Raw genomic sequence first — 26,323 nt, 5'->3', positions numbered from 1 at the left:
AGCAGCAGAAAGGAACGTCCTCTTTTGTGAAAAAGCCTGCCACCGGCTTTTAAAGAAAAGTTGATGGATCTTCTTCTCTTGCCTATATTAATAGAACAAAGCAGCGATCCTGGAGCAGAAATGAATTTGGAAATGTGTTGGAAATGAATTTCATTCTTGTGTTGGGGTTTCTCCCTGAAGATGAGACTTTTACATCTGATTTTAAGGAACGATTGGTTATGGGGAAAAGGAAAAAAAGGCAAGCATCTGTCTTCCAGGTTAACTTTTAAATTATACTGTTTGGTTTTGGCACGGAAGACCCGGCTTTTAACTCACCAGTGAAGTCTGCAAGGCTGGGCTTTACATCTATTTTTATCCCATACACTCTACCGCTGGTTCAGTAAAAGGTTGCTGGATTCCTTACAGAACTCCTATCCACATTCAGTCCTGAAGTGGGGAGTTGGGGAGTTGAATCAGCTTTTGCTCGACTTGGGGTAGAAAAGGTGCTGGGGAGAGGAATCCAGGCAGGATCATTCAGGGTAAGGTGACGGCAGACGTGGTAAGACTGGACTCAACGAGCTGAGTGTCAGGGCAGAGTTAGTCTCGGAGAACAGCAGCTGCCCCCGTGCTGGAGCGCAGGACAGACCAGGGAGGCCAGGTGGGGCGGTGTCTCTGAGATAGAGGGGGGCAAGGTTACGTACAGCCGGACACAGACTCTTAGCTGGCTCTCCATGTCAGCATGAGCGGTAACCAGGGTCCTGGGCAACTGCACGTCAGCCTATCAGAATTCATGGGAGGTTATTTCTTAAGTGAAATTCTAAAGAGTTAAAGGATGAATTTGGACAGTGATGGAATGGATGACATCATCAGTCAAGAATCCCCATTGGATATGGAGGGGGATTATAAAAAGGTAAGGGGGGAGAGCTCTTTTGTTTGTAAACAATCGGACCATTTTTCTAACTGGGAGAAAGATCACCCTTGAGGAGTGGCCAAATTCCACACTCAGTGGCCATTGCCATAATCTATTCAGGAAGGCTAAATGCTCAGAATCGAATGCATTAAGCTGGGAGAGTTCTTCTTTCTGTGTTTCCCAGTTTGTATTCATTAATATATTATAGCAGTAACTGGAATACACATGTTGTTTTTCTGAAGTTGAAAAACATTCTGTTATGCATATAGTTTCTAGGCAGGCTTTTTATGTGAAGGAATAATTTTTTAAATTACTGCCATGTTGACAGTTCACCTGCAAGAAATAATTACTAGCATGTGTAATCTATCTTTCTGAGTTTGGCTTTTTTAAACAATGAAAAATATAAAGTTTTACTAAGAGAAGTGTGAGGTTTTAAAAAAAAAACTGATACAGTATCTGCTAATTCTTTGCTTGCCTTTTCTTTTGAAAGTCAGTACATATATTTTTGGTATGCTTTTTATGGTAATTGTCTGGTAATAACAGCCCCAAGTAAAAATAGCTTTAGTTATATGGGTGAGGTAATGAAATTAAACTACAAGCATATGCTTGTCTGTCCACAGAAGGCTAAACACTATGTCCTTCCCCCTTATTATTTCCCATAAGTCAAGTGTAGGTCACAACACAGCCCAGTATGAAGAATCAGGGACCTTCCATCATGGACCTGGAAAGAAAGACCTGTTTTCCCTCAAAGGCAAATATCCTAAAACAGTAAAACTTGCTCCTAAATTTTTAATTTGATCAAATACGTCACTAACTTTTTTCCCCTAGATTGAGATAGAAGCTTCTGTCTTGATAGATCTTTACGTATAATAATGTAAAATACGGCAATTTAAATCTTACATACATAACTGTGTGTAAGTATGAGGCCTGTTTTAAGGACATACTTTATTTCTTAGAGCAGTTCACAATAGTTTATGTTATTTCTCCAGGAGCTGAAACTTAAATAGGTTTAAATGACCTGCCTTGTTGATCTGTGTGTTTTTTGTCCTTTTTGTCCTGTGTGTTTTGTGATCCCCAAGAAGGAAGTGAGGGCCCAAGGGGATAAGTGCTCATAGAGTCTTGAAACCCTGACACCTCTCCGATGTCCCCTCCTGCCGGAAGTGGGTGTGCAAAAGATACTTGGGACACTCAGCAATCAGAGTCGGGCACTTACCCAACCCAGTAGAACAAGTGCACAGTTCTCATATTGCCTCTATTTTCAGTGCCAAAGGACTAGTCACGGTTTTCTTTGTCACAGCGTTTCTCAGCTAGGAAAGTGTAGGTCAGTTTGCACTTAGGAAAATGAAAGACATACCACTGCTAATGCAATAACAATAAAGTAATGACCATTGTAGTTTCATCCTACTTAGAAACAGAGAGCCCAGATGCCTGGAATGACCGAGCCATGGTATGCAGGCAACCTGATACAGCGTTGACTAAAGTGACAAACATGTAAGGCTCAAGTAGCTTTAAAACATCAACAACAACAAAACAGAGTTGAATTGTATAACCCTTAATCTCACTCAGGCAGTAGAACACCACATGTGAGTTCAAGAGAAATAGTATCTGAGAGGTTAGTACAAAAGACCACTAGATGAAACTTTTAGATGTGGAGGATGCCCAGAGATCAGTATATATTGTTGTGGACCCTAAACATGGAAGTCGTTCTGTTGTCATTTCAGCTTTTAACTATTTTTCTCAGGCAAAGTGCTTTCAAATGTATGCATATCATGATAACTACAAAGGCTTCCTTTTTAAAAAACCACTATTGATCATTTCATTAAGAACTTCTAGTGAAACAGGGCAACATGTGCTTTCTTTAAAATACAAAGGATAGAAAATAATTAGCTAATATAAAAATCACTTTTCCTAATTAGAATCTTTCTTTTCTAAGTTTTTTTCCTCTGTTTGGTTTTTGCTGTTTGGCTGACTAACTAGAAAATTAAATTAGATGCCATAAAGCAGTGGTCTGTAGGCTTTTTTCACCTTGTATTCATCAGTAAAATGTTTTTGAGCCCAAGCCTTTAATATACATGTATTCTATTCATATATTACACACATATACCACTGTAAAAGTACATCTTTTATGTATAAAACATATACAGTCGTCCCTTGGTATCCACAGGGGATTGGTTCCAGGATCTCCACAGATACCAAAATCCCAGGATACTCAAGTCCCTTTTATGAAATGGCACGGTATTTGCATATAACTCACACACATCCTCCTGTACACTTTAAATCATCTTTAGATTACTTATAGTACCTAATACAGTGTAAATGCTATGCTACGTAAATAGTTGCTGGGTACATGGCAAATTCATGTCTTGCTTTTTGGAACTTTCTGGCATTTTCCCAAATATTTTTGATCTCTGGTTGGTTAAATCTGCAGGTGCAGAACCCAGAGACATGGAGGGCTGACTATATACAAATAGATATTTTTAAGAATAAGATGTTTAAAACGTAAATAAAAATACAAGTTTTAATAATTTCTTCTTTCATCTCCTGTCACTCTGAGGTCAGTTGTCCAAAACACTTGGAAAATCGGTATATCCCTGCCTGGGTACAGTAGAATTTTTTATACCAGTTGCACTGATAAATACCGCATGTATATAGGGATTATTTTACAAGCTTGTTTCAAAGTCAGGCAAACAGCCTTCAGGGGAAAGGTCACTTTATGATGACTAAAATTAGATTCCACCCAGGCAAAGGAAGGAAAAGAGTACACATCTGTTCCAGTTCCTTAGGGAAGGTCCTGATGTTTCATTAAGGACCTCTGGTTTGTTCAGTAACAGTAGTAAGACTGTTCTCAACAGAAAGCACATCTTAGTGTCTAGGAAGGAAAGCCTGCACCTTGGCAGAATCCTAGGTGTGAAAGTCCGGTCTATCACGGCCCTGCCTTTCTCTGAGCAGCCTCTGACCCGCTGGGTCCCACAGCCCACTGTCTTGAGGACACAGAGGCACATAGCCTGCCAGTCGATGTCCTGATCCCGTCAGCCGTTACTCACCAAGAGCCTTCCTGTGTCCCTGGCATTGTGTGCGGGGCCAGGATCCCGAAAGGGAGGCTGGGCTTTCCCTCAAGGAGCTCACAGCCCAAATGGGGAGGCGTACAAACAAATAAGCTGCCGTGGAATTGATGCCACCTGGAAGGATGTGGACCTTCAGATGGTCAGTGTGGACCTAGAAAACGCACAGCCTGCACCATCTCAGGGCTGGGGATAGATCCAAATTATACCCGTGGAGAGAGAGAGGAAATCAAGAAAATGTAACGTGAAGCACGGTAGAGGACTGGCTCCCACTTTGTCCCAGAGCAGAGCAAACACCGGCAGGCTGGCCTTACCTTCTGTCCCCAGGCCACTCCTGGCAGAAGGAGCTGCGGGCAGGGCCGTGTGTGGTCGGAGGATGGGCAAGCCGACTTTGCCTGGCTTTGTTTCTCCGGGGTGCTGTCTCTAGTGTGGTGCATCCAATTATGGTGAAAGATTAGGGAGGAGCCCGTGAACAAATTAAAAGGCTGGAAGGAACAATATTTAAAGTGAAGCCACAGCTGCGCCTCATGTTTTTTTAAAAAGGTGAATGGAAATGACTGCTTGAGATAAACTGTAATAAACAGGAACGCAGAATGCCAGCTGCCATTCCAGACAAGAGCTCTGCCCTCCCCACACAATTACTGAGGAAAAGCAGCCGTCGACCTCCATGAACCCTCCCGTCTTCCTGTCTGGAAGGGCTGAATATGCTTGAGGAACCCCGTTAAGTTACTGAACCCTGGAGCCCAGCCCTACCTCAGCCCCCCGGGACAGTCTCTTCCACTTTCTGGGCCAGGGTCTCCTTTTCTTTCAAGGGAGGAACGGGCCCGGTTGGTTTTAGGTCTTGTAAATATGAAGGCTCGTAACTCCTAGTTCAGGCTTCTTTGCATCGTATCACCCTGTTGGCGCACCTCGGTAAGCCAGCGTGGTAGGGAGTGGGTTCTTTCAGATAACGAGATTTTCCAGATACATAGTATGTGAATTATACCTCAATTTAAAAAATAAACACACACACATTTTGGGCGGAGGGTACGGTTTATTTTTTAATTGAGATATAATTCACATACCATAAGATTCACATGTCCAAGTATATAGTTTGATGGTTTTTAGTATTTCATAAGGTTCTACAAACCACTAGTATCTAATTCCAGAATATTTGCGTCAGCACCCCCCAGGAAAAGCCTGTCCCCGTTAGCAGTTACTCCTAATTCCCACCTCCCCACCACAATCATCAGTGTACTCTCTGTCTTTTCTGGATTTGTCTGTTCTGGACATTTCTGGATCTCTTTTATCCTTTTCTCCACTCTTCTCAGGAGGTTACCCCGCCCCTACCTTTAATATTAGCAACAAGACCATTTAATGAATTTCTCTCTGGATCAGACACTGTGCCAAGTACTTTCTATGTAGTATTTCGTTTAATCCTTTTTATTATTATTATTATTTTAATTTATTTATTTTTTATGGTACGCAGGCCTCTCACTGTGTCAGTAGTGAAGAGGTTAACTTGGGTCTTCTTGGTCCCGATTGCCCTGTGCCGGGCTCCTGCTCTCCCTCCCTCCTGGTCACACACCTGTGTTCGGCTACCCCAGATCCTCAGCCCACCTTGATATGGGAGGCGGGGGACACCAGCTTCCTGGTGGTTGATTGTGGTTTGGCTGTTGCATAACCTTGCAGTAGGTGTTTTGGACTGTTGTGTTCTGACAGTGATACTGAATGACTGAGGTGGTTTTACAGACTTGTAAAATGGCACCTGTTAAAAATAGAGTCCCCAGATAACACTGTCCTATGTTAAAAGTAGTCTCTGAAGGCAATCATTTGAGAACCCGGGAGAGCTCAAGATGCACCCAGCAGTTCATGTTTTGGATATGCTGCTCAGAGGTGAGGAAAATTTTCAACTGTGTCCCTTTAGGATTTGACATTGAAACACTCCCACTACATAAGTCATCCTTGTAGATTGTACCCTGGGCTCCTGTACTTCCACCAGAGTTCCCAGGCAGCTGGAAATGGCTACTGAACTTCAACCCTAGGAGTTAAATACTTTTGCTCCAGTACTTAAAAATTAGATGTTCAAGTGTTAGGGACTCTGCAGGACAGCACTTCTCCTTTTTTTTTTTTTTTTTTAAAGAAGATGTTGGGGGTAGGAGTTTATTAATTTATTTATTTTTGGCTGTGTTGGGTCTTCATTTCTGTGCGAGTACTTTCTCTAGTTGCGGTGAGCGGGGGACACTCTTCATCGCGGGGTGCGGGCCTCTCACTATCGCGGCCTCTCTTGTTGCGGAGCACAGGCTCCAGATGCGCAGGCTCAGTAGTTGTGGCTCACGGGCCTAGTTGCTCCGCGGCACGTGGGATCCTCCCAGACCAGGGCTCGAACCCGTGTCCCCTACATCGGCAGGCGGACTCTCAACCACTGCGCCACCAGGGAAGCCCAGGACGGCACTTCTGTCTGCCTGCTCATGTTTATCTCCTCTCCCTATAGCGTGAGGAGAAGGAATGCAGTCGATAGGCCAAACCATCCTCAGGGTTAACTAATTGTAAACAAACATCTCCATCCTCTGAACTGGCATCCCAACCCTTTTGATGCTGGCAAATCCTTAAGGAAAACAGATGTCAGAAGGCCCCTGGACCCTCCATGGATGCCCGTCCTGGACTTCAGGTATCTAAAGGCAGCTCTCCTGTTGAGTCTGATGCTGAGCAAGTCGAACCCAGGTCTCAACATTGCCCAACAGCCCGGCCTGACATCTAGTCCAGAGGACTTGTTTAGGTAGATGGGTGCGAGGATGCACAGATAAGAGATTTCAACAGCATTTCAGGAGACCTTTCTGGATTGTTTAGTGTAAGTATCTGAAATAGAAAATGTCAGAAAAGCAAACTGAAAACAGAACAACCAGACTTACTATCCATTCAGTGATACAATGGAAAGGTACTAGGTTATTTAACTTTCACTTCCACTAATAATTGAAAAGCTCTTCCCAGGAAGCTTGCGTCTTGAAGTAAGATGCAAGAACTTGAAATAACCTGCACAGAGCAAGTATTTATGCCCTTGACATTCAAAAGCATACAATCCATATTTTTACAGAATGCTGTTTTCGTATTTTGATCTTGCGATAAACCCATAGTGAGAAAATAATTAGAAAGTACTATCAGTATATTTGGGTTTTCTTTTATTTTTTGTTTTAAAGAAAATTAATAAAATTTGCCTAATTAACAAATAAGTTCTGTCCTTCCGATTCCTAATGTTTAAAAGCCTCAGACTCCTCCACACTAGAATGCCGCCTATAAATTTAGAGTAAAACTTTCTTTCTTAAGCCGAGGAGAGAAATGAGAGGGACTATTATTTTACTAAAGGAAGAGTTCTTTTCCACCGGGAGCTCCAGAATGCCAGTTGCATTCCCTGGTGGATGCCGCTAATGGCAATGATGCCAGATATCACTAGGCAATAGATGGCGCTGAAGCAACGGGATCACTAATTGCTTCAAAACAGGCATCCTGGCAAGGCCTTTGGCAGAGGCCAGACGGCTGCAAATGCAATGCACCTGGATCCAGAGTCTGGACATTCCCCAGGCAACAGATCTGTGCTCAATTAAAGAAGAAGCAACTCTGTGTTGCATGTAGCTCCTCGATCTGTTCAGGTGTTTAAAGCCATGGTTCTCAGGATGTTTGAGCCAGCAGCATCTGGGAACTTGTTAGAAATGCACTTTCTCAGCCCCACCTCAGACCTTCTGAATCAGAAAAATAGTCTCTGGTTTTGCAAGCCTTCCAGGTGATTCTCATGCATAATCAAGTTTGAGCACTACTGGCTTAAAGAAATTTGTGACCAGAGAGAGAGAGGGCCACGTTGTGCGTGTACCCACCCATGTGATTCTCCACTTGGCACACCGATGGCACAGCAACCTCCCTGCATCCAGAGTTTCTTCCTGGGCCTTGGGGGACCAGGGCATTCATCAGCTTCTAGAATAATGCAGCCCCCAGCCCTTAGGGAGTTTTTTCTCAATGGCACGTTGCTTTCCTTTTTCTCATTGGTTATCATTGCTTTAACAGACATGAGGCCTGTGTGGGACACCCAGGTAGAAGATGGAGAAAGAAAATTCAAGGCCTGGAGGCTTCTTCAACTTAGAGAAACTTCTTGTGAAATAGCTAACCCCTCGCAACTTCTGAGGCTTGTTAGAGATGCAGGGTCTCAGGCCCAGCCCCTGAATCAGAATCTGCATTTTAATAAGATCCCCAGGGGATTTGTATGCACCCTGAAGTGTAAGAAGCACTGACAGAGGTAACAGCTTTAGCAAGGCAGAAAGGAGGCTGCTAGAAGTGGTATATTCCTAGATTTGTAGTGAATTGTACTGAGGCAGCATTATAAAATAAGCACATCCAATAATATAACAAGCTATTTCAGTTCCCATGGTGCCCAGGTAAAAGTAAGAAACCGTGGAGCTGGGAAGGAGGGGAAGATCAATCCAGGGAAGAGATGGAAGACAGGAAACCTGGGGGGAAACATTTTCCTTTCTCCCACTTCCCTTCCCCACAGCTGAATCCCATCCAGGCCCCGGTTGCCCCTGCTTCCAAGCTTAACATCGGCTTTTGTTCCTAGAGCATTGCTGTGCCATTCGCATCAACTGCGCCCCCGGACTCTCTAAGCCAAGCTTCCTTAAATAGTCTTCCTCCTTTGGGGAGTTTAAGGAACCCCTTCCTCTGGGTCAGACAGGCCCTCTCCTTGCCAGCTATCTGGAATCAGCATCTGTGCAGGACTCAGAAGGAAGCAGCTGCTCGCAGTGTCCTGAGCACCAGCTGGCTTTCGGTTTAGGCTCGGGATGTTATGTTCCAAAGTGTGTTTCTGAGAACCTCAGTGGGCCCGCAGCTGCCCCCAAGAACATGCAGTTTGCCAATTAAATTTCAGAAATGCACAAGACACACAGCCTTCTGCTTATACATTTATAAGGCCGGCATGTGAAAGACTAGGTGGCCCCTGCTTCAGAGACACAAGGATGCTTCGAGCAAGGTGAACGGGGTGCCAGAGGGACAAAGGCGGGACCCAAGGAGGGGCTCGGGTAACCGGTGTGTAAGGGCCGGGTGCAGCCGTGTCCCGAAGAAAGTATGGAAAGGACTTGGGGATGGACCAGATTTGGAGATAGCCAGTATTTACCCAAGCAGAACATTAGCTTGGGCCGTTTGCTTTTTATTTCTTTTACCAAATCCCCCCTCTTTCTTCTCGTCGACTTTGGGGAATTGCAGCAGAATGGTGGCACAATGGGAAAGGCTGAGCACCGGCGTTCGGGGTCTGAAACGGCTCAGTGGTCTGTGTTCTGAGATCTTGGCTCACAGGATTCCCTCAAAAGCCATCGTGAGCCTTATCTGCCCAGGCACAGGGGGTGGCAGCAGGGAATTCGTCGACAGGCAAGGACAAAACACTGCCTGTGGCTGGTCAATGGTGAGTTTGTGAGCACATTTTCACTCTTGATAATGGTCTCGATAGTCTTTCTGTCTCATAGTGATGAGCCGTTCCTCCTCAGGTGCCGTCTTGCTTTTTGCCTGCAATATCCATTTTAGACGTTTCACTTTTGTTTTATGACAGTATTTCCCAAGGCCATTTTAGGAGGGGACATGGCTCCGCTTGCCATAAACACACTTGGCGAGTGTAGTTTTGAGTCCGCTTCTCCCTTTTCCTGTGCACGTCACTGTTCCTCGCCCTGGGGCATGTTTGGGCTTTGGGGGTTTGGAGGACATAATTGCCCTGCAGTTGTAATTCCTTAGAGAACAAAAGAAGTTTGAAACTACACATACATACATACACACACACACACACACACACTCATACTTTACACATGTGGGCAACAAGAAGGAAATCAGGTTCCAATTGTTGAATTTTAAGAGAAAAACTGTTTTACTAGTCAGTTGAATCATAGTTACTTGAAAGGTTAGGGCGGTTTGTTCCGAAAGGAAGATTGAGCAGTGGTGTCCAAAGAGTGGCTCTGATAAGAAGATATTTGTATTGTAAGTATTTGCGGTTATGATTAGGCATGTGGTGTGTATGTTTTGCAGTCAGGTGTGTTCTCCTTTTCTGAGAAAGCATCACATCCGTCTCAGGAAAGAAGTCGATCTGAATCAAATGAGTCCTGCCTCTTATCTTCAACATGGTGTCCACGTGGACACCTTAGCGATCGATGTGGAGAAGAGATGTGGAAGATCTGGCACCAGAAAGATGGACTTGAATCCTAGCTCTTCTATCTAACAGTAGGGTAACCTTCCTTCACCCTCTGTTTCCTCATCTTCAGACCAGGAATTGTTGGAGGATTAATCATAATAGCTACCGTTTATTGCAGATTTACATTACCATAGGGCAGGTACTGCTACTAAGCAATTTACCTAAATTGTCTCATTTAATCCTCCAACATCAAGTGGGATCCTTTACCTCTGGACTGGGAAGGGCTTTCCAAGCACAGAGCCAGCAGACACTTAAGAGGGAGTGAGCTATTGACTTAACTGTATAACATTTAGATGCCAAACTCAAAAGGACTAAGCATAATGCTTACTCTAAAATGTTCAGAACTCTCAGACCTTTATAGAGAAATAAGCAAAGCTAGGAGTAAGTAGTTTAGAGAAAAGCAAGTACATTAACTGAAAAAATTTAAATATTTAATCAAAGAAATTAAAATAAAAAGAATAGCACTTTTTGCCTATCAAATTAAAAACACTGGCATTTTTTTTTAAGTGAAAATACTCAGTGTTAGCCAGGATATAGTGAAAGCTGCACCCTTTTTCGTTGCTGGTGGGCATGTACATTGGAACAGATTTTCTCTCGAGCGGTGTGACAGAATGTGTCAGGAGCCTCAACAAGTGTTCACACTCAGCTGATCTGGTAATCCCACTTCCAGGAACTTATCCTGAGGAAATAATCAGACATGTGGGCAGGAATTCATGTAAAATGCTAACTTCTCTGTAATTTTTAATTGGATACAACCCAAATGGGTGACAATAGAAGATAACTCCAGAGGAGAGAATGATATGCGGCCATTTACAATTGTATTTTTTAAGAATTTTGAATGAAGGAGGGAAATTCTCATAATATAAACATTATGATCTCAATTTTATAAAAAAGAGAAAAATACACATATAAGGTAAAAAAAAAAAACTAGAAGAAAATATACCAAAATGTCAGCAGCGATCTGTGTCTAAGTGGTGGGATTATGGTGGCTTTTATATGCTTTATACTTTTCTTGATTTGTTCAGTGGGATCCAGAGAAAGAAGAGGAGAAGGGGAGAAAGTTTGTGTATTACAAAACAGTTGTCTTTAAACTGTTAATGAAGTATTCTGTATAAAAACAGTAATTAGTGTAAACAGAAATATTTTTAAGACCTTCTCCACTATCTATAGCTTTAGTATACAAAGTAAATCAGGAAAGATAGACATGAAATCAAGTGTGTGTTCGCGCCTCAGACCTGGGAAAGGTGTTTTCTTTAAATGAAACCTCTCCCAGACCCCAGGCTGATGCTGGACAACATTAGTCATTAACACACATGTTGTGATCTACCGATTTTATATTTGAATATTTCATTCCACTCAACGGTTTTCTGACTGTAGAGGACATTGAGTGAGATTCTCTTTTGGCTGTTATATGGATTGAGAAATAGGTTCACTGACTACATTGAATCTGTGTGGCAGATTTGGGGATTTTGAAATGAATTTGTTTTAAATAAAGATGTCAAGTGTTGTGGTTCTGTTTTGGCAGGACCATCGCCAGTACCAGCCTTACATATCTGGAAGGGTGGGTTGCTTTAATTAACGTTCTCAGCAGTACAGTTGCAAGTACTTAGTGAAATTAAAAGCATTCTTACTTCCCTTTACGACTTCATGGTTACTTTCTCAGGGCTCAGTGCTGTGCTAGCCCAGTAACAATATGAGATCAGCATCACATCTGTAACTGTATAAAAGTAGTCTTGGGACTTCCCTGGTGGCGCAGTGGTTAAGAATCCGCCTGCCAATGCAGGGGACACGGGTTTGAGCCCTGGTCTGGGAAGATCCCACATGCTGTGGAGCAACTAAGCCTGTGAGCCACAACTACTGAGCCTGAGTGCCACAACTACTGAAGCCTGTGTGCCTAGAGCCCGTGCTCCGCAACAAGAGAAGCCACTGCAATGAGAAGCCCACGCACACCAACGAAGAGTAGCCCCCGGTCACTGCAACTAGAGAAAGCCCGCATGCAGCAAGGAAGACCCAATGCAGCCAAAAATAAATTAATTAATTAAAAAAAAAAAGTAGTCTTTCACCTTGTGGCTGTATTAACAGATACACACAAATACAGGAGCTCCTAGTATGACACAGTTCCACTGGTACATGACAAAATGGCGGGGGAGGGATATCTATATAGACAGATAGATTTAAATATAATTGCTAAGTATGAAAGTTGAAAGAATGCTTGTAGTGTCCAAGAATTTTAAAATGTTAGAGAAAAGGAGAATGAAGATGAGCTTTCCTTCGCCCAGAAGTTCTCAAACCCATTGAAACTCAATACCCAGTGCTAGAGTCTAGGGATGTGTATTTTACACTTGATCTTAGCCCAAAGGCACAGAAGCAATGGGAATGTGCATTTTAAAGCCTCTACAGGAAATTCTGATGCAGACCGTTGAAGCTGACGCTGTCTTAGTGGTGCTGCGCTGTCGTATATTTTATTCTGTGCTTCCCATATGATATCTACTAGCCACCTGTGGCTGTGGCTCTGGAGCTCTTGAAATGCAGCTAGTATGACTGAGGGACTGAATTTTTTATTTTAATTAATTAATTTTTAATTTGAATGTAAATAGTTACATGTGACTAGTAGCTATCATAGTAAACAGCAGCCTTAACCTGTAGTATATTGCCCTTCACTTGGGGATGAAATGAAGCCATTTTTCAGCCTGTCCTTCCCATAGGTTGTCCATTTCATTACCGTGACACAGTGATGCTCAGATGATGGCTCAGAGCTTTCACTGTAACTTGTGGGTACTGGTAGCAGCAAACGTGGCTCCAGAACCTCCTACTGAGAGAATCAAGGCGGTCGTGCGTTCCATAACCACGCCCACTCACGTGAGCTGGGTTTCGTTATATAATTTGTTCCGCAGAGTCCTCAGCCCCCTGCTCAGAACATATAATGGTGCTTCTCACAGCCTCCCTCATCCCACCAAACAGAAAACCAAAATCTCATTCTCACCCCAGGATGTCTAACTCATTGTTTGTTTTTTGTAGTTGTTTTATTTTTAGCTAAGGAAATCATATCTCATCTTCTGTTGTTTAAAGGGTTTAAAAGTTCAGCATGGTGAGTTTTTATGGGACTTTTATGCGAAGCCAAGTGTTGTAAACGTATCCAAGTTATCTCAGTAGTGTAGTTTACCAAATCCTTTTCCTATGCACAACGATCTGACTTCCCTTCAAAATAGGAAACAGATGGGTCCAGTGAGAATCCTCCAGCTATTCCAGGCACTAGGTTAGGATTTCTCACAATCTAAACCTGGTGAGATGAGCTTGAATGGAAACAAGAGTCCCCATCAAGACTGTAATGGGTGGAGGCAGGGGCTGTGTCTATCCGTCCTGGGCCGTCTTCTAGCGTCACAGCGTAGCTCCTGCCTCTCAGAGAGGCTTGGTGCCTGTTGGTTGAACGAATCAATGTTCTTGCCATAGAGAAAGTGGACTGAAGGGACCATGTAAAGAAGGGAAAAGATCCAGGGAAGGGCCACATTTGAGATAAAAGTGATTTGATTTAGGACAAAGTGCTTGCCCTCCATGACTTTACGCTGTTATATTTAGCAGGTAAGAAGAAGAAAGATTATAGTGCCAAATAACCTACAGGTGACCCTTTAACAACCCCTGGGGATAGGAGCGCCGATCCTCCACGCAGTCAAAAATCTGCCTATAATTTATAGTTAGCCCTCTGTCTGTGTGGTTCCGCATACGCAGATTCAACCAACTGTGGGTGGTGTAGCACTGTAGTATTTACTCTTGAGAAAAATCTGCTGTAAGTGCACCTGAGCAGTTCAAACCCGTGTTGTTCAGGGGTCAACTGTGGTTCTGTCTTGATGATGATCATTTACTACCGTGATGGTGATTTCCGAGACTAGTGATCATAAAGGACTCCAAAGCACTGAAAATGCTCACAGACGTGGAATCAGGAAAGACTGGTTGAATTTCAGTCTTAATAATTCAAATGCTCTTGTGTTTTGGCCTGTTTACTTTTTGTCTAATATTATAGTTCTAAGAGACTTAGCAGTTAGATCGCCTCTGGTTGTGACGTATCTGCCTGCTTATCGGCATGTCTTATTTTCCTGAAATTTTAGGCACAGAAAAATGAAAGAGAATCTATCCGACAGAAGTTGGCACTTGGAAGCTTCTTTGATGATGGCCCAGGAATTTATACCAGCTGTAGCAAAAGTGGGAAGCCAAGCCTTTCCTCCCGGTGAGTGTTTTGAGTTGATTTTCTGATATGTGCCTAATGGATTTTGTCATCTGACTATGTATGTCTAATAAGAGATATCCTTTAAATCCTTGAGGATTTTTTCCCCATAATACTGCCACCTTTATTTGCGTGCTAGACAGATCCCTCTCCACCTGTTTGTTGGGTTTGTTTTTTGGGTTTTAGCTTTGGGGATTTTTGGCCCATTTGCCCAGCCATTTGAGGTCAGATTTCTATATTTCATCTTTTTTCTAGACACAATTCTGATTTTGCATTGTGAAGGGGGAGTCAAGCTACACTCTTAAGCAAGCTGACTGGTGCTTGGAGAAGTGTGGCAGACCACCAGATTTCCCATTAAGCAGTCCCAAAGCATCCAGCCTGACCCCCCGATGCATTTGATTGCAATGAATACTGGTAACTGAGAAATACAATTCCCACTTTGATCATTGAATGTTTATTACAGAGCTTAAACTGTCCTGCAGGTGGTTTTTTTTTTTTTACCTTAATTGATTTCAGGGTATCACTGATCATTTGCATAACTTCTAATTCCAATTAAAATATATTAAAATTATGATTCTATCTAGAAAATAGGATTGTAGACCAGAGCTTCTACATATGTGTGTGCATATGTATCACCTGGGAATTGTGTTAAAATGCTGATTCTGATTTAGTAGGTTGGGGTGGGATGTAAGGTTCTGTATTTTTTTTTCTTTTTAATTAGTTAATTTATTTATTTTTGGCAGCGTTGGGTCTTCGTTGCTGCACTCAGGCTTTCTCTAGTTGCGGCGAGCAGGGCCTACTCTTCATTGCGGTGCGTGGGCTTCTCATTGCAGTGGCTTCTCTTGTTGCAGAGCGTGGGCTCTAGGTACACAGGCTTCAGCAGTTGCAGCACACAGCCTCGGTAGTTGTGCCTTGCAGGCTCTAGAGCACAGGCTCAGTGGCACACGGGCTTAGTTGCTCTGCGGCATGTGGGATCTTCCCGGACCAGGGCTCGAACCCGTGTCCCCTGCACTGGCAGGCGGATTCTTAACCACTTCACCACCAGGGAAGTCCCAAGATTCTGTATTTCTAACAAGCTCCCAGCTGATGTTCATGCTGCCAGTCCATAGGTCACACTTTGATTAGGGAGGGTATAGACAATCTGCAAAATTAACTATTATGAGTACAGGTATTCCAAGTGATTAAAGCACATAAAAGATTGTTTTAATAAAGATGGTAGTAACTGAAGACCCATCAGCATTCTCTTGATCCCTCCCCAAATATCCATTTCTTGTCACAATGCCTGGCTCTTCCTTTGGGCTTTCTAAGAGCAAATATCCCCTGTATAAATACTAGGTATACTTACCATGTTAAACCAGGTGTGGGAGACAAATGATAGCATTCATGCATTCATTCAGCCAACGGATTTCCACTCTTTCCTTCATATGAGGCCCAGAATTAGACACTTTAGTATCTATTTTATCGAGCTTTCAGCAAGCCTCATACTTCTGTCTGATCCTTACAGATTCATCTAAATCAGCAAAAATCAGAAAGCACACACACACTCATATATGTGCGTATTTAGGAGTCACTCCTGGTGAGTTAGTGCCTGGAGACAGGAGCTGTGGCCTGGCTATGCAGTGTTTAGGTGTGTCCTCCTCAGCTGGGTGTGGGCCAGCTCAGGCTCAGAGGATTCCCTCGCTCTCGGCATATGTCATTCCAGAGCTGGAAGGTCAGCCTTCCCCTTTGCTATGGAAGCACCTCTTTCTCCTCCTAGTGGGATGTGGCAGGAGGACCTCGGGCCTAGGGACCTGGACACCTGAGGGTTAGTCCCAGTCAGCTTCTAATTCTGAGACTTGAGCAATTTACTTAGTTTTTTACCATGCCTCAGTTTCCTCATTTTTGTAAAATGAGTAGATTGGACCCCATAGTCTTATAGATCTCTGCTACTGCCCTCTAGTAGTCCCCAAAGCACCAAAAAGTTTTCTTCTAGAAACCCCATCTCTTTGCTCAGCCATGTCATATCCATCTGGTCCAAACGGGAGCTGTGGTTTTTAAAATCGAAGTTGTGTGTGTGTGTGTGTGTGTGTGTATGTGTATTATATGACTTTGAAAGTAAAGTAGAATTAACTACAGAGTATATAATAACAACATAAAAGTAACAGTCCCTGGTCCCATCCCTCTCTATCCTCATCTCACTCTCCAGAAACAATAACTTTTAACTCCTTAGTTGTTTAAGCTGGTATTTATGTCTCTGAGTAAAATGCTTATCTTCTTACCTTTTACTTTTAAACCATTTACTGACTGCTAAATACGGAAGGTTGGGATTTAACTCTCTTTTACAGCCCTCCCACAGACATATCTATATATCCCTCCCCATCCTCCTAATATAATTACTTTATAATTTGGGGTCAAATAACTGTTCAATTTTACATTATTAAGGTCATATATTATTCACCTTGAACCATGTAGTAAACTATGATTACTTGAGAAATTTTATTGTTTGTTCTGAAATTTAAATTGCCCCATTTTCCCCTTTGCCAGTCCCTGATTTGACTGCTGTATTATATTCCACCATGTGAATGTATCTCTTCTGATGATAGGCATTGGGTTGTTTCAGAGGTTCTGCTTTTATAAACAGTGCTGCTTATAAACATCCTTGTATGTGTCTTCTGCTGTCTGTGTGCAAGAGTTTCTCTCTGGTGTGTACCTTGGACTGGTATTCCTAGGAAAATACATGAATGTTCCTATTTAGAAGATAATGCCAAACTGTTCAAAATAGTTGCACAAGTTACACTCCTACCAGCAATGCTTCAGAGATCCTGCGGATCTATATAGGCTTTCTAACACTCAATATTGTCAACTTCTTTCACACTTTTGTTAACTGAATGTGGGCATTAAATGATATTTCATTATGTTTATTAGCCATCTCTGTTTCCCCTTCTGTGAAATGTCTTTTTGGGCCTCATGTCCAAATTTCTATTGGATTCTTTATGTTTTTTTCATTGATTTATGGAAGTTCTTTAGTTATGATTCTAATCCTTAATATGCTGTATGTATGGCAAATATCTTCTCCCAGGTTGTAACTTGTCTTTTCACTTCCTCAATGTGTCTTTATGACCAGAAGTTCTTAATTTTAATGGTAATTTTTATCTAACTTTTCTTTTAGAGTCAGTGCTTTCTGAGGCTTCTATAAAAAATCTTCTTCTATCCTAAGGTCCAAAAGGCGTTAACCTAGATTTCCTGTTAAGAGTTAAAAGTGTTTTTTTTTTTTAAGTCTGTAAGCAATCAGGGGTTGGTTTCCTGATTTGGAATGGAGAAGTCTAATTTCATCTTTTTCCATATACATGACCATTTTTTCCATCATATTTATTAGTAACAATTCTCTTTTACTGACTGATCTAACAGACCACTTATGTATGACTATACATTAATGGGAATACATTCTATTTCACTGGTTAGTGTTTCTATCCCTGCACCAGTACCATACAATTTTAATTACTATAGCTTCAAAATAAGTCCTGATATCTCGACTCTTTACTCTTTTACTGCCTATTCTTGGTTTTTTATTCTTCCATATAAATTTTAAATCATCAAATCAAGTTCAGCAAAATACTGTCTTGGGATTTTTGACTAGAATTGCACTGAATCTGGAAATATTGGGCTGGCCAAAAAGTCCGTTCTGGTTTTTCCATAAGATGTTATGGAAAAACCCGAACGAACTTACGGAAAACGAACTTACGGAAAAACCCAAACGAACTTTTTGGCCAACCCAATAATTTAGGGGAGAATTACATTTTCACAGTATTAAATTTTCCTATCCCTGTTTTCCATTTAGAGATACTGCATATCTTTTGTTATATTTATTTCTACATATTTGATATTCTGATATTATCTTAAATTCTCTTAGATAATGCTTTCTTGTTGTTTGCTGCAGCTTACTTTGTACACTAGTCGTGTATCCAGCCATTTCGTTATTATTATACCTAGTATTTCTCTACTCTTCTATTATTTCCAGTAAAGTTGTCTGTACATTCTTTGGACGTTTAAAACAATATCATCTACAAAAAATAGCAGCTTTTAAAATTCCTTTCTGTCCTCCTACTTCTGGTTTCTTTCTTTGTTTTACTGCACTGGATAGGTACCCTAGTACACTGAGGATTAAAAATGGTAGTAGTTGGAATCCTTAGCTCATTTCTCATATTAAATGGAATGCTTCTAATGTTTCCATTTAGGATGATGTTAATTTTATGTTTTCTTTAATTTTACTCTTTATGAGATTAACATTGTTCCCTTATATTCATAATTTTAAAAACATTTTTATCATGAATGGGTTTTTGATGTTATCATGTGCTTTTTCTGCATCTATTGAGATGATTGTATGATTTTCTCTATTAATCTATTAATGAATTACATTTATAGATTTTCAAAATATTGAACAATCTTTGCATACCTATTATAAACCAAAATTGGTTGGGGGTATTATCTTTTTTTGAACAGTATTGGATTTTATACATAGTATTTTATTTAGGGTTGTTATACTTACATTCATGAGTCACATGGGTCTGTTGTATTCTTTTCTTGTAACTTTTTTTTCTGGTTTTAGTATAAGTTTATGCTGGTGTAAATGAATTAGCTACTATTCCCCCTTTCGTATTGTCTAAGAAAAGTCTACATAATATTGGAATGAGCTGTTTCTTACCAATATAACCATCTGGGCCCAGTGTCTACTTTGTATGTTTGATTTTAACAGCTTCTGTTTTTTAAGTGGTTTTAAGATTGTACACACTTTTGATTTCTTCTTGAGTCAGTTCTGATGAGTTGTATTTTCTAAGAATTTGTCCATTTTGTTTATGTTTTCAAAATTTTTCCCATCATGCTTTCTCATTTCACTGAGGGCATTAATTTTAGTTAAATTGTTCAAAATGTTTCCTTCTGATTTCTACGTTGTCCATGATTTTTTCTGAGTTTGTTTTTTTGTTCATTTTGATTTCTATTAATAATTAAGTGTAAAACACTAAAAGCTGTTGTAAAGTTTCTGGTTGGGGCTTGGAGACATATATTGTCTTCTCAGAGAGACCTTCCCTGACTACCCAATTAAAAGGTAAACTCCCAACCTACCTACCACTTTCTCTTCTCTTACCCTGCTTATCCTCTTACCCTGATTTGTTTTTCTTTGTGGTCCTTATCATTACCTGATGTTGTATTATATATATTTTTAATCTGTTCCTTGTCTTTCTCTAGTACGAAAATAATTAACCCCAAGAGAGCAGGCCTTTGTCTGTTTTGTTCACCACCATAACTATTGCTTAGACAGTGTCTAATACATAGTCACTGAATAGTTGTTGCATTAATGAATGGTGAACTTCACTTCAGAATGGTCAAATAAAAACACAACTATTTGTAAGGGTGCATCCAATTAAAAGTGCTCAAAGCTCTTTTCTCTTGGGCTGTAAGTTGTCACAGGGAAGAACTCTTCAACTTCATCCTAAGGAATTTTAAGCCTGGCTGCCAGTGTAAGACTCTAGCAGGGGAATGGTTGACAATTCAGAATTTCACTTAATTCCTTTGATTTCAGTAAGGCGCTTCACTGCCACCTCAGCTGTGCCTGAGGGAGCCCTAGCCCAGAGCTCCCCGATGCAGCCTCTCTAGATAGTAAACTTTCTCATCCTGCCAGACCACACGTAGTCAGGGCAAGTTAGAAGATCTAGGTTTTCCTTTCAGTTGTTTAATCAGTTTGGTTTGTACGCAGCCTTACCCCACTCCCCTGCCTTTGGATGCACCTGAGTATTTCCAGGATCCTGAAGTGAAAATGCATGTGCCTTCTCCACCAGCCACCCCTGCAGACACCTAGCAAATTGAAGTAGTTAAGTCAAATACCCCTCATCCATCTGCCTTTTGTCTTTCAAAATATTTTCAAACTCTCTTGTGGGGGCTTCCCTGGTGGCACAGTGGTTGGGGGGTCCGCCTGCCGATGCAGGGGACGGGGGTTCGTGCCCTGGTCCGGGAGGATCCCGCATGCCGCGGAGTGGCTGGGCCCGTGAGCCATGGCCGCTGGGCCTGCGTGTGCGGAGCCTGTGCTCCACAACGGGAGGGGCCACAGCGGTGAAAGGCCCGCGTACCGCAAAAAAAAAAACAACAAAAAACAACTCTCTTGTGTGCCACTGTCTCCTTTTCCATTTCCTTTGTCCATGTAAGTTCATACCTTATTTCTTCCTTTAATATTATTTTAGTAGGATTTCAGAAGAGAGAGAAGATAAATTCCTGTGTTCGATATGCCATGTGTAACTAGAGGTCTCATGAAGGTTTTTGTTATTTTTAATAGCAGAAATATAAAATCCTGTGCAGAAACCATGTATGTAAAACAAAGCAGACCTCTGGTCCAGGAGGACTGAAGGAGAGGGGTTGGGATACCCCTGCCCAGAACATGCCATCTCCCACCATTTCCCTTCAATGCCACTCTACTTCGCGCTCAGTGCCCCTCACCATCCCTCCCCTATAAACCCTTAAAGCCCACCTGAAACTCTTCTGGCAGAGCAGAATTTGAGAATCACTTAGTCATCTACCCTCTTTGGAGACACAGCTATCTAAACACATACGTATTTCACAGTAGCTCATAACAAGCTACACTTGTTGACTCGCCATAAGGAAGATTATTTATATCCTGTTAGCTCATATGTTTTCCTCTCCACATTCTGGGATGAGATCATCCTCTCAGAGAACACGATGACTTTTTGGATCCCCCTTAGGATGATGGTTAATAATGAGACTTAACGTTCCTAAGAAATGTCACTTTTTCCCTGTAAATTTAAAGTCTGCAAAGACTGACTGCCATTCTCCTTCCTCAGTAATAATGTAGGAGAAAAGCCTTAGGAAATGTTCAGTTGCAATCGTGTAACCCATATTCTCCATCCCTATTAGAATTAGTGTTTCTCTAATGTATTACAATTCCTGAAATTCTTCATTGAGCTAGAAGTACCTTACCTCTTTCTTACAAAAGTACTTGAGGGATGTTAGAACTTTGAGGTCACTGATGTGGCACTCCAGAATGCTCCAAAGCACACATGCTGAACTAGTTAAATAATCAAAACCAGGTAAATATTAGCTGAATTTACTGCTTTAAGGAGCTCAGGACTCAATTTTAAATGAGGCTGAGGACTTACAATTAATTGCCCAAGCAATGGATTCTGAAGTGTTAAGCTTACTTTTAAGGCAGGGCCTACCCAGGTAAGTAGGATCCTTTGGCAAAATAGTGGACTTCTATTTATGCATTTTAAAGGGTGTTTACCTGTAAAAATTCACTTCATATTATGTGAGAAATTGTGAAGTAGCGGGAGGGTCCTTTGGGAAGACAAGTTTAAGCTGCTCCTGTGAGAGTAAGTCCTTCTCTGTTGGCCTTTGGGTTTCAGCCCCACTGAATTTTTCTAATTAGTGCTATCTCCTAAAGTACTTTTTAAAAGAATGACAAGCTATTAAATGTAAGCTAGACTTACGATAATCCCATAAAGACATTTCATGCCCAATACTGCAGCAAAAGAATTTTTGATATTGCTTCATAACTCAACTAATTAAATTTGACTTATACTGAAATGTGGCCAGTATAGGAAGTGCCGTATTTTTCTTCAAAATGTGCTAATCCACACATAATCAGCCTTTTCAAACTGAGATCGTATGACCTTTGTCCATTTTCTCTGTTTAAAAATGTTCCAGCTAAAAGCTTAAAAGGAAATGAGAGAAATGAATGACCTATTTTTGAAAGAAGTTTCTAAGAAATGTTAGATTTACTCATGTTCTTAGAAAAATTAAATATTCCTTTTCTCTTATGACTAGTATAATACTTTGCTATAAAATATTTTTTCATTGACCAAATTAATCTTGAATCAGCATTATATTTCGGATTCTGAGTTTATATAGCTTAGTGTTACTAAAGGAATGGAAACTGGCTTGGCTGCTGTGAAAACACAGGACAGAGTGGTCATTAGTAACAGACACCTAGGAAGTCTTTCATTTTTCAAACATTACAAGCTGATTTGACATCATGGAGAAAACTTTTTCTGCCATCTCCATTCTCCTTTTCTCAGAGTAACACAAAATGAACCTGACCCCCCGACTTCTCTTCTTCCCTTACCCCAAGATAGATTTTATTTACATGCACATAAATATAAATACAACATAATACAGTCTATTCACAAAGTATGCAATGTAATATTGTAACCTGGAAAAGGCTATATACCCTTCTCTCCATGCATTGTGAAGATTATGAAAAACAGAAATGCCCCAGAGAGCTTTTGAGACGCTCGTTTGAATAATGATTACTGTTTACTTATCTCAGCCATTCCAACATCCCCAGATCAAAACTCATTTCTTTCTTGTTCTTATAGGTTTATTGGCGAATGGCTGAGATAAGACCAGTAATAGTTACCCACCACCTCCTCTTGTGTTTGGGCTGTGTGGAGGGGAGGGGGCGGGGAGGCACCATAGCCCAGGGAGTTGTCTCGATAGGACAGATAGCAGTGATCTAGAGAGGCTTTAAAGAAATTGGATTCATAGGAGCTTCGAATGTGAGGAACTGAGAATCTGAATATATAATCTGCCACAGATCACAGGTCAAACCAGCCTCATTTTGCCAGGAAAGTAAATCATCCTTTTGTCTCTGATAGTAATAATTTTTGCATAATTTCCTAGAAGAAGTAAGCACAGTGGTCATATATACCCAGCATGAGTGAGAAGAGGTTGTCCTGTTTCAACACAATGAAATTTGCTTTCCTGAATTAATAGGTACATACTACAACAACCTCTTTGTAACATGCAACATACCTTTTGAACTTCATATTAATCTCATACATGTGTACTATTAATTTGCTTAGAAAATCCTTCATATGAGTAATTCCAAAGTACCTGTCATTGCAAATGGTAGTTTGCAAATTCTTTTTTTATACTATTTGAAAATTCATCGGGTAATCTACAGAAAACCTATCATTTTTATGCCCTCCTCCAAGAATTATCTGCAGTATTCTAAAATATTACACAATTTTTAAAGTGAAGCAAAATTTGAAGTGGATCTTCTGAAGAGTAATAGGATTAAAATGGCAAAACAAATTTAATCATGTAAGCAATTCTTCTCTTTTACAAACCTGAAAGAAAAGCAAATTGGCATTTGTGAAATTTTCTTTGTCTAATAAATAGCCTCACTTTACAGTAATGCCAATGACCCCAGTTTAATTAGGTGCAATTAATTTTGTGCAAGCGATATTTGACATCTTGCTAGAGGCATATCCAGCTGTACTCTGTCTTATGAATTTTATTATTATCGCCAGTGAGAATTCAGTTGTCAGAGCTACTGCAAAAGGGTGGGAGACAGGGAGAAGAAGCCCACAGGGCTGCATTTTATATTTAAAAATGGCTCCAGTGGACAGCCAAATGTTTAATTAAAAGAACTTCTAGAAATGATTTTTCATTGGTGCATCATCTTTGACAAGTTATCATGACTTTATTACTGAAATTTGCACTCCCTTTAGACAGTGGTCCCTCACATGTGTCTGGACACACACAGCTCATATGAAGACCGGCTCCTTTGAGAGTTTACATAAGCACTCACTGCTATGAGAAAACAGCCTCACTGACTGCATGTGAGCTCTGTCATCTGGAGTTTTAACACAATCCTTTTGTTCAGTATTTTTGTAAAATTTTCTGTGCCCCTCAGATTATTCTCATTCAGATTATCACATGCATTAAAAACCCATGGAAGATATTTCAGAAAACCACTGCCAATAAAATGTTGACACATGCCTCCTTAACACTTAGAATTTTTTTTTTGTTTTTTGTTTTTTCTTTTGGTGATGTGCCTTGCAGCATGCCGGAATCTTAGTTCCCCACCCAGGAATCAAACTTGCTCCCCCTGCTCTCATACTTTTACATGTACCTGTCCAGTTTTCCAAGCACCACTTATTGAAGAGGCTGTCCTTTCTCCACTGTACATTCCTGCCTCAAAGATAAGGTGACCATATGTGCGTGGGTTTATCTCTGGGCTTTCTGTCCTGTTCCATTGATCTATCTGTTTTTATGCCAGTACCATACTGTCTTGATTACTGTAGCTTTGTAGTATAGTCCGAAGTCAGGGAGCCTGATTCCTCCAGCTCCGTTTTTCGTTCTCAAGATTGCTTTGGCTATTCGGGGTCTACAGTGGAAGCGTGGAGCCCTAACCACTGGACCACCAGGGAATTCCAGAATTTTTGTTTTAGTTATTGAAAAGTCCTTTCAGGTTTATTTGGGTATATATTTTTATCACATGTGTCTTTTGTGCATACAACAAAATAAGAAAAAGTGAAATTGGTTAAGGTAGTCCTACACCCTTTTCACATTCACAATTCAGTTCTCCATTTAACCACTTTCCCTTAGAGTTGTCCATCTTTGCTTTTCCCCACAGTGTCACCCTTTGTGCCATCAGGAGGTGCTGTGCCTCACCTTCCAAGCCACTGTCCCCCATTCTGCAGGTTTCGATGCTGGCACTTTTTTATTATCGGAAGGCATGAATGGTCAACTACCAGAGCCCACCTCTTCTTCAGTGGTCCTTATATGGTTTGTTGGCTGACAGAGTTACAGCTCAGTAGAGCAGTCATGACACCAGCTGCATGGGTGGCTGAGATTGTGAGACATACCCTGACGTTGAAGATGGCCAAAGATGAATAACCATGTGTCATAGAATTGATGCAATTCAGTAAATCTACTGCATTCTTTTTAATGACTGAATAGAATCAAATGACCACAAATTGAGTCATGAAACAGAAGGTCTTTGAGATGAAGCTTACTATGGGACCAAGCCTAAATGGCAGCCCCAACATTATTTTAAACATGAACATAAGAAGTGGTGAAAGCAGTGATTCAGTGTTCAAGACAGTAAAAGAATTTGCAATTAAGATATTCACCAAATCTAACCATACCCCTCAAAAACATCCACAGGCACTGACTCTTCAACTGCCGTATCTTTACCCCAGCCTCACAGAGGTAAACACCGGTCCGGAAGGGGATGAGCCTAACTTCAGCTCCAGCAGCTGAAACTCATCAGCAGGTCCGGCAGATACAAGTTTAAACTCCGTCTGGGCTGAGCAGAGTAAATAGGCAGGCTGGCTTTAAAAATACAAAGAGTGAAATGTATATCCTTTACTTGAGAGTCTATCATCTATGCAGATCCAAAAAGGAGAACGGGATTGAGACTGGGTTGGGGAGGGATGGCAACAGTTGAGTCAAAGAGTCCATCCACAGAAATGTTCACTTATAAGAAAATGTGTTTCTTACTGCCCTCCCCCCTGCTGGGGGCAGGATCTCCTACCCCCAGCACCCTGCCAAAAACAAAAGCCCAGCCTGACTCATACGTGAGTCATGGTCCCTGCATAGACACCATCTGAGTCAGACACGCAGCCATCCTCTTCCAGCTGTCAAATATTTAATCCTACTCACCTTTCTCCAACACACAGTGCTAATCAACTCACCCATTTTCTCTCCTTTTCCTTTTTTAAATTCCTGCTAAAGGCCCACACATAGCAGCTCAGAGGCACTCAAAAGAGAAAAATTTGAAGTCAACTGAATTTCTTCCACGAAAAAATATCTAGGTATATTTCCTGCCACTTTTTCTGTACAGAGAGCTCCACATTTTTGTTTACAAACTTGGAATCATAGTATACCTGTTGTTTTAGAGCTTGGTTTTTGTTTCTGTTTTTGACTTAACAATACATCAGGGATATTTGCCCATATCATAACTGTTCCATTATATATATTTTTACTAGCTGCATAATGGCCCGTCATATATTTCACCATAATATACTTTTTTTTGTAGTTCTATCAATCTTTTTTTAAATTGGGGTATAGTTGTTTTACAATGTTGTGTTTCTACTGTACAGTGAAGTGAATCAGCCATATGTATCATATATCCCCTTTTTGTTGTTGTTTGTTTGTTTGTTTGTTTGTTTTTGCGGTATGAGGGC

The 26,323-nt window shown here is 41.1% G+C and overlaps 1 protein-coding gene across 2 annotated transcripts in view; it reads left to right on the top strand.

The window, feature by feature from the left end:
- Nucleotides 1-405: 405 nt before the first annotated feature.
- SCHIP1 (schwannomin interacting protein 1) overlaps nt 406-26,323 on the top strand; it is a 43,177-nt gene continuing 17,259 nt past the window's right edge. Inside the window, exons 1-2 of one of the 2 annotated variants that reach the window (XM_022573453.3) lie at nt 406-889; nt 14,248-14,366. In XM_022573453.3, coding sequence (XP_022429161.1) covers nt 812-889; nt 14,248-14,366 — 197 coding nt within the window. In that variant the 5' untranslated portion in view covers nt 406-811. Of the gene's footprint in view, nt 890-13,041; nt 14,371-26,323 lie in introns of those variants that run through there. The other variant, XM_089910959.1, reaches the window with a different exon arrangement.

Source organism: Delphinapterus leucas, chromosome 4 (genome assembly GCF_059928025.1).
Source record: "Delphinapterus leucas isolate spDelLeu-1000000601 "Yukka" chromosome 4, BTC_Dleu_Yukka2, whole genome shotgun sequence".
In the NCBI taxonomy this organism is placed as follows: Eukaryota; Metazoa; Chordata; class Mammalia; order Artiodactyla; family Monodontidae; genus Delphinapterus; species Delphinapterus leucas.
The sequence above is the reverse complement of the archived record's forward strand: the minus strand, read 5'-3'. Positions and strand labels throughout refer to the sequence as shown.